The sequence below is a fragment of the Anabrus simplex genome, chromosome 2, assembly GCF_040414725.1.
Source record: "Anabrus simplex isolate iqAnaSimp1 chromosome 2, ASM4041472v1, whole genome shotgun sequence".
In the NCBI taxonomy this organism is placed as follows: Eukaryota; Metazoa; Arthropoda; class Insecta; order Orthoptera; family Tettigoniidae; genus Anabrus; species Anabrus simplex.
Window position 1 is genome coordinate 1023918651 of NC_090266.1, and position 13063 is coordinate 1023931713.

The 13063-nt window shown below is 39.5% G+C and overlaps 1 protein-coding gene across 2 annotated transcripts in view; it reads right to left on the bottom strand.

The window, feature by feature from the left end:
• The window catches only part of LOC136864649 (ras-related protein Rab-37), a 329300-nt gene that overhangs the window by 32687 nt on the left and 283550 nt on the right, over positions 1-13063 (bottom strand). For both annotated transcript variants that reach the window (XM_068226376.1, XM_067141920.2), the window contains one exon: positions 2777-2918. In XM_068226376.1, coding sequence (XP_068082477.1) covers positions 2777-2918 — 142 coding nt within the window. The remainder of the gene's footprint in view (positions 1-2776; positions 2919-13063) is intronic.

Here is a 13063-nt window from a genome sequence, read left to right on the forward strand (position 1 = left end):
TTATGTTTACAAGCTGCTCTAACTTCATCATTTCACCAAGATGTTCGCTTTTTCCCATCTTTACACACGGTTGTTCATAGGAATTCCCTTGCTGTTTCTACTACAGCATCCCTGTAGCCACCCATTCTCATTCTATATCCTGAACCTGCTTAATGTCTACTGTTTGTAACTTCTCACTAATCATATCCATGTACTTCTGTCTAATTTCCTCGTCCTGGAAATTTTCTACCCTTTTTCGTTTGCAGACAGATTTCACTTTCTCTACCCTAGGCCTAAAGATACTTAGTTCACTAGAGATCAGATAATGGTCCGTATTATCGAAAAATCCCAGGAAAACTCGTACATTCCTAACATACTTCCTGAATTCGAAATCAGTTAAAATATAGTCTATTATGGATCTGGTACCCCTAGCCTCCCATGTGTAGCGGTGAATAGCCTTATGCTTGAAGAATGTATTCGTAACTGCTAAACCCGTATTAGCACAGAAGTCCTGCAAACGTTTCCCATTCCCATTAGCTTCCATATCTTCGCCATATTTACCAGTCACCCTTTCGTACACTTCAGTTCTATTTCCAACTCTCGCATTGAAATCGCCCATTTACACTAACCTATCCTTGCTTTTAACCGTGACTACGATGTCACTTAATGCTTCATACAACTTGTCAACTTCATCCTCATCTGCAACCTCACATGGTGAATACACTGAGACAATTCTACTCCTAATTCCTTCAACTTCCAAATCTACGCACATCATCCGCTCATCTACTTGCCTAACACAAAGTATGTTGCGTGCAATTGTATTCCTGATAAAGAGCCCTTCCCCATACTCTGCCCTTCCCTTTGTAACACCCGTCAAGTACACTTGATAATCTCCTATCTCTTCATCGTTATCTCCCCTTACCCGAATATCACTTACTCCTAGCACATGCAGATGCATCCTCTTTGCTGACTCAGCCAGTTCTACTTCTTCCATAAGCCCCGTTAATATTTATAGCTTCCTATCGAATTCCATTTTGTTCGCCAAGTTGTTTCCAAGGAGTCCCTCACCTATCGAATGGGAGTGGGACTCCGTTACTCCCATAGGTCCGAGTCTTGCTCAAATGGTTCTGAGCTCGATAAATTCATGAAGCAGGATGCTACCATTCTTACTCTTAGTCTAAGTTAGGATCTCTCCTCTAACGGGTTAGGAACCATCGGTGGATTGTGTAGTCCTAGCCGCCTGAGCACAAACAGGGCAACGACTCAAATTATGTCCGAGATGCCCACTCCCATTCCATAGCAACTGGTATCCCGACTCTCAGGTCCACTTACTAGGCCACTCGGCCGTTGCCCATGGTTCACGAACTAGGACGTGATTACTGTAACCCACACCATAAACCATCAGTCTATATCGAAATGAAATAATTAAATACGTTCTTATACGAATGCATATCTTATGAGAGAACTGGGCTACGATGTGCTTGGGTGACGATTCCGCGGGTAGTTTACTCCATACACACTCACACTGTAACATTCATTACTGTACCTGAAAACTTCTGTTTTCTCAATACGTCGCATAGTTTTGTTTTAATATATAATTACAATAATTCTTGTAAGACGTAAGCTTCTGATGACTAGGATTGTAACCTCTTAAAGTAAGAAGGGAGCACGTTTCTGTAACGACACACGGGTGCACAGCTACATGTAATAACGATGACGACCTTAATGATAACGGTTAACATGATAACAATATTAATACTAAAATAATAAACACATATTACACAACTTAATCCATAGAAAGGTATTCCTCAACTGTTATTACATAATGACTTAAAACGTATAGGACAAATTACAATTAAAATGGAAGACCTTATTCTCACTATTTTGATTACCATAGTTAATTTTCGGTATTAATATTAATGTACAAACACGATTAATTGGAACGATGGTCTTATAAAGTAGTTTCTTGTCCATCAAGAATTTCTCATAAAACTAAATAAAACTACGGTCTTGAAAATAAAACTGTCAAAAAATATCACTGAGTCACCTGACGGCTCATTTCTTTCTGGTGTCCCATTCACTTTTATGAAACTTAAAATTCTAACCACCCTAGAATAGTCGTTACGTATGTGTGTCTGTTAAGTCATCAGGACTGATCGTGCTCCTAACCCAGCAGCAACTTCGATATTGTCACAGCCATAGATGAGACTGGGACTTCAGTGGAAGCTACATTTAGCTTTGGCCTGTGCTAGGAGACAGGTGCAGAATTACTGCAGTCATCAAGAAATTGCAGTAGGCGGGGTCGGTTATGTATAGCACGAAAATTTCTTCTATCTTCAGAAACTCAGAATAAATAGACACCTTACCAACTATGAAATAGCTAAGCCATTTTTTAAATGATCTTGCTTCAAATTTGAAAACTGATCGAAGAGAAATGTCTCCTCAACAACAACTCATTTTTCCCTCTGAACAGCAGTCCACTAGGAAATTTTGTGCATTTTTATCCCCTGCAAAATACGGAACTAATCACAATCCAGTGCCCAAATATTGAGTAATATTCGACCTTGATAAAGAGTCCCTATTTAGTATAAAATGATTTGTAAGTCGCATATATGATAAAGAGTACAACAGAGTACTTTATGAAAATAAGAGAGAGTCCAATAGTTCAGGCCCTTAAAAGAGTACATCTGGTAACCATAAATATGTTGTATCATTGTACAACACAAAGGTTTGCATTCTGCATTTTCACTTGATAAGAAAGGTTTCAGAGCACACTTTGCCTTGTTGTGTATCGTACCTGGCGACTGCCATGAAGGCGAGCTCCACGTTGAGCCCCGTCTTGGCCGAAGTCTCCATGAAGGCCACATTGTATTCCCTCGCCAGACGCTCCCCATCCTCCTTACGAACCAGCCTCTCCGAGTTGCAGTCTGATTTGTTTCCTGCAAAACATAGCACGGAAAATAATCTCAGTCTGACGTATTCAAGATGGTCACAAATAATTCCTGCAAGGATAGTGCTCAAAATCTACATGGTCCGGAGACACTTGCACAAAATCCTGAGAGCGCACCTTCTAAATCTCTAGTTTAAAAAAATGCTATTTTTTTCGGGGCGTCGACCTAGAAAGATCTTTTGCCTCTAAATCTCTACTTAGTATACAATAAAGTCCTCGATCCTGTCTGTATGTCTGTGATGGCTGATCTCAAGAATCACTGGATAGATTTTGAGGCGGTTTTCATCATTCTATGCATTTCTCGAGAAATGTTTATTTACAGAAACATTCATCTATGACCAAAGGAAGCCGAGAAGTAACGATTTCAGCGAAGCAAGTCGAAAAAAAAGTCTTTCGTGCGATTTTTTTAGCTTAAGCTTGCTAAAACGTTAAAGATACAGCACATCCTCTGCTATGAGGTAAGAATTGTTCAGCACAACACTTCTACAAGAAGTCCATGAGAGCATGTATAGATTCTTTAAAATACAATTTACAGAATGTTATTTTAATCTATACATGCGGAGATGTCGCCGTTTTGACTTTTTCGCGCAATCTCCATTCTGAAATATGGAAGTGATAGTGACCAGCTTCAGAGCGACTGAATAGATTGCCAGCCAGCGTACAAGCTATCAACGTCTTCGGCCAGCATTCCTTGAACATACTGCGATACAATAATTAATATTTTTCCATTGGTTTTTCGTTGTTATATAGCGAATATAGGTACGTTACATTCGAGTAAAGTGCGTTTATCACGTAACAAACAAACTGACCAACAAAGGAATTCTCGATTGTCACAGGACAGAGAAATAATGACTTAGCAAATATAAAGCGAGTTATCTTTCTCCAAATTCACTGTCCAGGTTCAAATATACTCAGTATACACAGCAGTCGATAGTGGAGAAGTTGTTCATTACCCTAAGGAATTTCTAATTTCCTTACATCATTCCGGTTTGCCACCACACAAGCTAATTTGGAAAGTGGAGTTGCGTATTATATTGTTACGCAATCTACACCCGCCTACGCGATTGGTACTGAAAATTTTGAAAATCTGTTCGATTGAAGCTACTTTTTTTAACAGATTTGCCCTTTGATTTAAAACCAGTCCACTTCCCGGTAAGAGTCTGCTTTGGCAAGATAATAAACAAAGCACAAGGTCAGATATTTAGTGCGGCTAGAGTTGATCTCAGTGGACAACTTTATATGTTCCTTGCGCGCGTTACGTCAAAACAAAATTATGTCATGTTCATTACTTCAGAAAAGAAACGACTAACGTCATATACAAGGAAATCTTATAAGTACTCGGTTAAAAGTAGCCTATCGCCTTAAATTAATACTTACCACCACGCGAAGCGGGGGTGGGTGGCTAGTAAGTAAATAAATGAAATGAAAATCCACTGCCTGTTTCCAGTCATTCGACCGGGTCAGAAATGGAATTAATGAAGCCCCCATCTAGCGGCAAGAATAGGAATTTTGCCTTCTGCCGAAGCCTGTCGCACTCTCCTGGGGCAATAATTAATGAATGACAAATAGAATAAAATGTTATTGAAGAGTGTTGCTGGAATGAATGATGACAGGGAAAACTGGAGTACCCGGAGAAAAACCTGTCTCCAGCACAAATCTCACATGGTGCGACCGCGATATGAACCACGGAACCCAGCGGGGAGAAGCCGGCCCGCTGCCACCTGAGTGACGGAGGATCGAGTAAATAAATAAATAAATAAATAAATAAATAAATAAATAAATAAATAAATAAATAAATAATAAAGGTTAAATAAAACTACATTGATTAAATTTTAATCTACAATGACAACTCTACATGAAATTAAAATTGTATTAGTACGTAAATATTGTATTTATTTTGGTTTCAGGGAACAGGTCAAGTTTAATTCAAAATGGGTTCTTTGGAAAGAAGTCACACGCAGTTCATAGCAGATATACCATCTGTAGTATTCGGGGCTTACTGACATGTTTCTGTCGTTGAAGAATGTGTTGAAGAGCTATGTGTAAAACAGGTCCAAGGAGCGACAAAGAGGGACAATCAGCAAAATGTCACATTCAAGGCTAGCAATATCAGTTTGTATGAGAACGGACTGTCCCGGTGAGGTTACAAGGAATAATAATGGTAATTTGAAGGGAGTGTCACGTGAGTTCCGTAAGCTCCATTTCTGGCGAAAGACCTCCGATCTCTTACAAAGAAGTATTTTTTTTTTTTTGCTAGTGACTTAATGTCGCACCGACACAGACAGGTCTTGTGGCGACGATGGGATAGGAAAGGGCTAGGAGTTGGAAGGAAGGGCCGTGGCCTTAATTAAGGTACAGCCCCAGCATTTGCCTGGTGTGAAAATGGGAAACCACGGAAAACCATCTTCCAGGCTGCCGACAGTGGGATTCGAACCCACGATCTCCCGGATGCAAGCTCACAGCCGCGCGCCGCTAACCGCACGGCCAACTCGCCCGGTAAGAAGTATTCTAATGGTTTAAATCTGATCACAGACAAGTAATTTTCTCTCTCTCTCTCTCTCTCTCTCTCTCTCTCTGAACTTGCTGGTGAATTTGTGTTCTTCATTAGGGGTGAGCAATAGTTAAGAAAAAATATACAGAAGATTTTAGCTCTTAGGCTTTTTCAATCGTGAAATTAGCAGCGTTTCGCCCCAGTGTAGCAGTGAGCTCAACGCCGCGCTTTGTCCTACATAAGAGGCTTGCAGTGGTGCACTAGCCGCCAGCGTCTTGGAAAAGTGTAGCAGTCCAACTGATGAGCCCACTGCTACTCTGGGGCGAAACGCTGCTAATTTCACGATTGAAAAAGCCTAAAGTGCTTAAATGTTCTTAACATTTGCAATCGATGAAATTAAATTATGGTTTCAGTCTATGTACCTTATTTTTTATATATATGTACATTTGTTTGCTACACGGAAAAGCAAAGGATCGTGGCTATGTTTTCGGGCTTAGAGGACGTGGAGCGAAACAGATTCTTTAGTTGTTCCTCTTACGACACGAAGAGGGTACGGATAATGCATCCTGCACTCCAGCCGCTGGGAAGATAAAGAGTTCCGATAAATCAAAAACCATGATCTATATCCAACAATATGGCAGATGATCCAGTACACAAAATTCCCATGCCAGAGCCACTGATTTAGTATACCATCTTATGGTCATAAATATTGGCAACATACGCATTATGAGAATATTTCTGCTGCCTTCCGTGACGTTGCCGTGTGTAAGGGGCTTTGCTGTGACCTAGGCGAAACGCCAACCAAAGACAGTGGAAACTCGTTTAAAACACAGCACCATTTGTGCCTCCTGTACACAGGTTTTCCCAGGAGGAATGGTCAATATTCAGGAATATGGCAGGAACAATCACATGAAGCAAACATTTTTTATGTGGATATATGTCCTATGCCAAATTGTTTTCGAGGTAGAACACATTTAATGTACATTTGTTTTTAGGCTAGTGGAGCGCACGTGTGTGTCCTACCCACCCAACGTCTTTGACGTATTATTCTAGCCCAACCTACCCCGTTGCTCGGGATGTTTTCCTTCCATTAAACTAGCCGTTGAAAGCGCAGTTGTCCGTGGTGTGTTGTGAGCGAAGTAGTGCGAGGGAATGAGAGTGTATCGAGAAGAAGCATCGGTTAATTCTGTTTGGACATGCGCTGGCCACACATCTGCACTCAATAACAATATGCATATAGGTTTATGATTTCTGCAATGGTAGCGCTCCTGCTGATGTCGAGGAATATTGTCGGCGCTTTCCGACTCGTCGAATTTCCGATCGTAGAGTGTTTACTAGAGTTTTCAACACATTGCGTGAAACAGGTATTCTTCCAAGTTCCCATTTTTCTTCTCAACTTGTAGTTCAACAACCTGCGCAGGAACAGCAACACATTGTTGACATGGTGCAGCGCAGTTCTACTGCCAGCACACGGCGACTTTCTGCACGTATCGGTGTCACACGAACACGTGTATGGCGAACAATATATGCGGAAGACTTGTACCCATTTCAAAACGTCCAAGAGGTTGGGTGGGTACGACACACACGGGCGTGCCACTAGCCTAAAAACAAATGTACATGAAATGTGTTCTATCACGGAAATCGTTCGAAATAGGGCTTACTTCCATATGAAGTTTCTTGCTTCAAATGATCGTTCATGCCATATCGCTGGATACTGACCATTCCTCCTGGGAAACCATGTATAGCACACGGTAATAACGTGGGGAAGAAGATAACGAACACTGGTTGCCTGATTACCACAGTATCGATCTACGCTAAAGTCATGACACTAAATCCAGATAGATTTCAGCCCAGAAACATATCCGTATCAAAAGGAATGTTTATTATTGCTTGGGCCATTAGCCTATTCGGTGCTACATTTCATCTGGAAGGTAACTACTGCAGTGCGCTCGAATTGTCGGGAAATGTGAAGAGGGCGGTGGGGGGGGGAGGCTGCTACGGATCATCCTCACTTAGAGAATTTAGTACACCCTAATAAAAAGGTTTCAATTTGTCCCTTCCAGGAACACAACATGTATCCACTTCTGTTTTGTTGCGTAATTTACAGTTTCGGTATTTTATATGTTACCAATGCTAACACAGTACTTAACAACGATTATCGTTTCAATCAATTTTAAAAGAAGTTGAGCGCAACAACAATATGAATATGCCAACACTACTAATTACAATGAACTGCACTTGTATCGACAATGAGTTAGCAACTCTGATGTTCAACAACAGCGTACTGTAGTATCAGCAACACTGTTTAGCAGTCATCCTGTTTAATTTCCAGTGATGTAGTTGACACGTCGACTATGAGTTATAACCTTATCCATTCTTGCAACGTGTTCGTTGTGAATTTATTATTTAATTATATTTCCTATTGTTGTGACGGTTGTACCTTGTAATTCACCGTATATTTTGTAATTATATGTGTTCCGGATGTCTGGCCTCTCCGTACGTTTAAGTCGTCCGCCAACTCTACTGTGGTGCACTTAACAGCAAGTTAATGAACTTTTATCAATAAAGTCTTATTATGGCCACTGGAGTGCTCTACTTATGGCTGTACTTTGATATTAGGATAACAGAGGTCCCTCCCACGTGAGGAAGTTTATTATGTAGGACTTAGTCTCACAAGTATATATTGGTAATACTGTAAATAGTGACATCTTGTTGCCACCCCTTTCCTTATACGGAAGTAACCAATCAGCCTTGAGGATTAAGTCGTTCTAGCCTCGATCTTTCCTACTGTGCCTTTTATAAGACGAGATATTTCGGTTGAGAGGAGGTCTTGTGTTCGGTGGTAGTGCGGCTTGGGGGGGGGGGGTATCAAGACTCGGCGATATGGGATTGGATTCTAAAGGGAGACACTAAAGAAACCCATCGTCATGAAAGGTAAGGAGAGTACCTGATAATTTGGACTTAAACTTGGGGAAGGTTCCTGTGGACTTTAATTGGGGAAGATATCTTCGAGCTTGGAGTTGTGAAGAAGATGGCTAGGAACTTTATTATTTAATTCTGTATTTAGTATATGTTAAAGAAGGTCAGGGCTTCCTTTTAGCATGTGTAATGTTAGATAGGTCTTCGGATTATACCCTGATGGGTTATTAACAGTTTTCGGAGGCACGAGTGCGGTACCTTTGTTGACTTCCATTCAATTTGAATTTCGGATGACTAAAATTTAATTTTTATAACTTTTGTTTTTCCTCATTCTTTGGACTTTCTTAAGTCATCCGTTAGTATGGATTAACCACGGCTTCTACGAGCTTTGCCCACCTAGGACACTGTCTACTTTTGTAAGAAGTGCTGTACTAGCCTCCGGATTTTGCTCATTGATTAGTTTTTACCTGTGGTATTTTATTTCAACTATAATGTGGGCCTTCTTCTCCTCTTTCATTGGATATTTGATCCGTATTTAGTTTCGGCTTGGACAACAAGTGTATCCTGGACACCCTTTAGTGTTGGGTTATCATGAGCCTAGTGGCTCGGAAGATTGTTATTTATTGAGCTTCGGCACCATTTCTATTATACAGGCCGGCCTAAACTTTGGACTTCGTCACTATGATCTATGGATCGTTTAATGTTGCATAGGGAAGACATTAGATGCTATTATGTAAATATTTATATTGAATTTAAGTGCAATATTCAATGTACTGTAGGGATCGTTTAGGGAGTGTTTCGGAGTACTTTCTTACGATTTCCTGTTGAGATAATTGAAAGGGAGCCATGGGCTCTTTATGTAACTTGTAATTATATTGTGAAGTGGAAAAGGGAAAGAAAATATAAACTTTCCGACATTTCAGTTACGTGCTCTGTCTGCCCATTCAACCCTTGCGCTCCCTTTCAATAAATTACTACTGATCTGCATTTACGGCAGTCGCTCGCCCAGGTGACAGATTCTCTATCTGTTGTTTTCCTAGCCTTTTCTTAAATGATTTCAAAGACAATGGAAATTTAATTAACATCTCCCTTGGTAAGATATTCCAGTCCCTAACTTCTCTTCCTATAAACGAATGTTTGACCAAACTTTTCCTCTTGAATTCCAACTTTTTCTTCATATTGTGATCTTTCCTACTTTTGAAGACACCACTCAAATTTATTCGTCTACTAATGTCATTGCACGCCATCTCTCCACTGACAGCTCGGAACATACCACTTATTTGAGCAACTCGTCTCCTTTCACTCAAGTCTTCCCAGCCCAAACTTCGCAACAATTTTGTAACGCCACTCTTTTGTCGGATATCACCCAGAACAAATCTAGCTGCTTTTTTTTATTTTTCCAGTTCTTGAATCAAGTAATCCTGGTGAGGCTCCCATACACTGGATCCATACTCTATTTGGGGTCTTACCAGAGACTTATATAAACTCTCCTTTAAATCTTTACTACAACCCCTAAGCACCATTATAACTATGCGCGGTGATCTGTACCCTTTATTTACAATCCCATTTATGTGATTACCCCAAAGAAGATCTTTCGTTATATTAACACCTAGGTACTTACAATGATACCGAAAAGAAACTTTCACCCCAGCAACGCAGTAGTTAAAACTGAGAGGACATTTCCTGTTTGTGAAACTCACAACCTGACCTCTAACCCCGTTTATCTTCATGCCTGCTGTCCATCTCATAACATTATCGAGGTCATTTTGCAGCTTCTCATAATCTTGTAACTTATTAATTAGTCTGTACAGAGTAACATCAACCGCAAAAAGCCTTATCTCTGATTCCCCTGTTTTACTCATATCATTTATACTGTATATATATAAGAAAATAAAGCTCCAATAATACTACTTTGAGGAATTTCCCCTCTTAATTACTACAGGGGTCAGATAAAGCTTCGCCTAATCTAATTCTCTGAGATCTACTTTCTAGAAATATAGCCAGCCCTTCAGTCACTCTTTTGTCTGGTCCAATTGGACTAATTTTTACCAGTAATCTCCCATGATCCACCCTATCAAATCTCTTAGACAGGTCAATCGCGATACAGTCCATTTGACCTCCTGAATCCAAGTTATCTGCTATATCTTGCTGGAATCCTTCAAGTTGAGCTTCAGTGGAATAACCTTTCCTAAAACCGAACTGCCTTCCATCGAACCAGTTATTAATTTCGCAAACATGTCTAATATAATCAGAAAGAATACCTTCCCAAACCTTACATGCAACGAATGTCAGACTGACTGGTCTGTAATTTTCAGCTTTATGTCTGTCACCCTTTCCTTTATACACAGAGATGGAAATAGGTATTTGAAATCTCCTTTTAAAATAAAGAGGCGTGTTATTGTTTTCTTTCGACTTGAGAGAAGACTGTTTCTCACTTGTACAGTTCTATGTAGCATGGTCATCTTAGCCCCAAAAGACAATACCGCAAACATTGCTTACAAAGAGATTCTGGGATAAATGAAAATCACGTTTTTGGTGAGTTTTTATACTTTAGGAATTTTCAGATAATGTCTTAGTACAGCACCGAGGAACGATTACTTTTATCAAATTACGAAATCCACGCGAGCGAAGCCGCGAGTAACTGCTAGTAATCAAATAAGTACTTCAGATATGGCACCGTATCCCAACCTATTATCTTCAGTATATCCCCTGAAATCTTATAAATTCAGCCTCTTTTCTAGTTTTCAAATTTGTATCTTATTGTAAATGTCCTTGTTATCATAGGTAAATATTAATACTTCTTTAGTACTAGTCACCTCCTCTATCGGGACATTATCCTTGTAACCAACAGTCTTTACATACTGCTGACTGGATATTCCTGCCTTTTGAAGATCCTCACATACACACTCTCCTTGTTCATTAATGATTCCTGGAATGTCCTTCTTGGAACCTGTTTCTGCCTTAAAATACCTATACATACCCTACCATTTTTCACTAAAATTTGTATGACTGCCAATTATGCTTGTCATCATGTTATCCTTAGCTGCCTTCTTTGCTAGATTCAATTTTCTAGTAAGTTCCTTCAATTTCTCCTTACTTCCGCAGCCATTTCTATCTCTATTTCTTTCCAGTCTGCACCTCCTTCTTAATCTCTTTATTTATCTATTATAATGAGGTGGGTCTTTACCATTCCTTACCTCCCTTAAAGGTACAAACCTGTTTTCGCATTCCTCAACAATTTCTTTAAACCCATCCCATCTGTTTACATTTTTATTTACCGTTTTCCACCGATCATAGTTACGTTTTAGAAACTCCCTCATGCCTGTTTTATCAGCCATATGGTACTGCCTAATAGTCGTACTTTCAAGACCTTCCTTTATATCATACTTATTTTTAACTGCAACATAAACAGATTCGTGATCACTAATACCATCTATTATTTCGATTTCTCTATAGAGCTCATCTGGTTTTACCAGCACCACATCCAGATTATTCTTCCCTCTACTTGGTTCGATCATTTTCTGAGTCAGCTGTCCTTCCCATATTAACTTATTTGCCAATTGTAGGTCATGCTTCCTGTCGTTCACATTACCTTCCCAACTGACATTTGGTAAATTGAGATCTCCATCTACAATCATTTTCCTTCGTTTCCCACATAGCTTATTATCTTATCAAATAAATCTGAATCAACGTCTGCGCCACCGCTTCCAGGTCTGTACTCCAAAGACATCAAGTTGCCTATTATCTTTAGAAGTGAGCCTTGCACCTAGAAATTCGTGGTTGTCATCTTCAACATTTTCGTAGCTTACAAGTTCTTCTTTCACTAGAATGAATACTCCCCTCTAACCATTCCTATCCTATCTTTACAATACATGCTCCAGTTCCGTGAGAAAATTTCTGCATCCATTATATCTATTCTCAGCCATGATCCAACTCCTATTACAATATCTGGTCAGTATATATCTATTAAATTACTTAATTCTATTCCTTTCTTTACAATACTTCTACAGTTCAACACACATTTTTATGTCATGCCTACTTGACTTCCAGGTCCCTGTACCAGGACGAATAGAAATGTATAGTGTGACGACTTATGCTGGCTGATATGTTCCTTCACTACGCAACGCGGGTGTAGACAGAGAAGGATCAGCTGTCTCTGAACATGTGTTTCTAAATGGGAATTAATGTGCTTTAATTCGGAATGTATAGTTTAAATAAATTATTTGAAACCGTGTACTCATTACTCTTGTGCTTCAGCACTTTGCATTGTGTTTACTGACTGATGACTGTTTATGTGCTTAGTGTTTCATGTTTTGAAATTAATCTGTGAAAAGTACGTAGGAAGTATTTTACAGCTAATAACAACATAAGGACATTACTTCAGAAATTGGTTCGTCAGTAACATAATATCTCAAACATTTATGCTTAGTTGTGTTAACTGTTCCTTCAGTAATTCGCCACGAAAATGACTGTATATCGAACTCGGTAGCAATTATCAGTTATAACCTTTAAAAAAAGTCAACTGTTTAGTGTACATACTGCGAAATATATCACTGTAAACATATTAAACCTCTGCAGACTTGTCACATTATTGTTATAAATACGTATGTAATACACATGTAATTCCTACGTAACAACTTAATTTATTTGTTAACATGCTCAGCTTAATCATGAATCATATTAGTAACTTATTCTGGAAATGCTTACCGGGCGAGTTGGCCGTG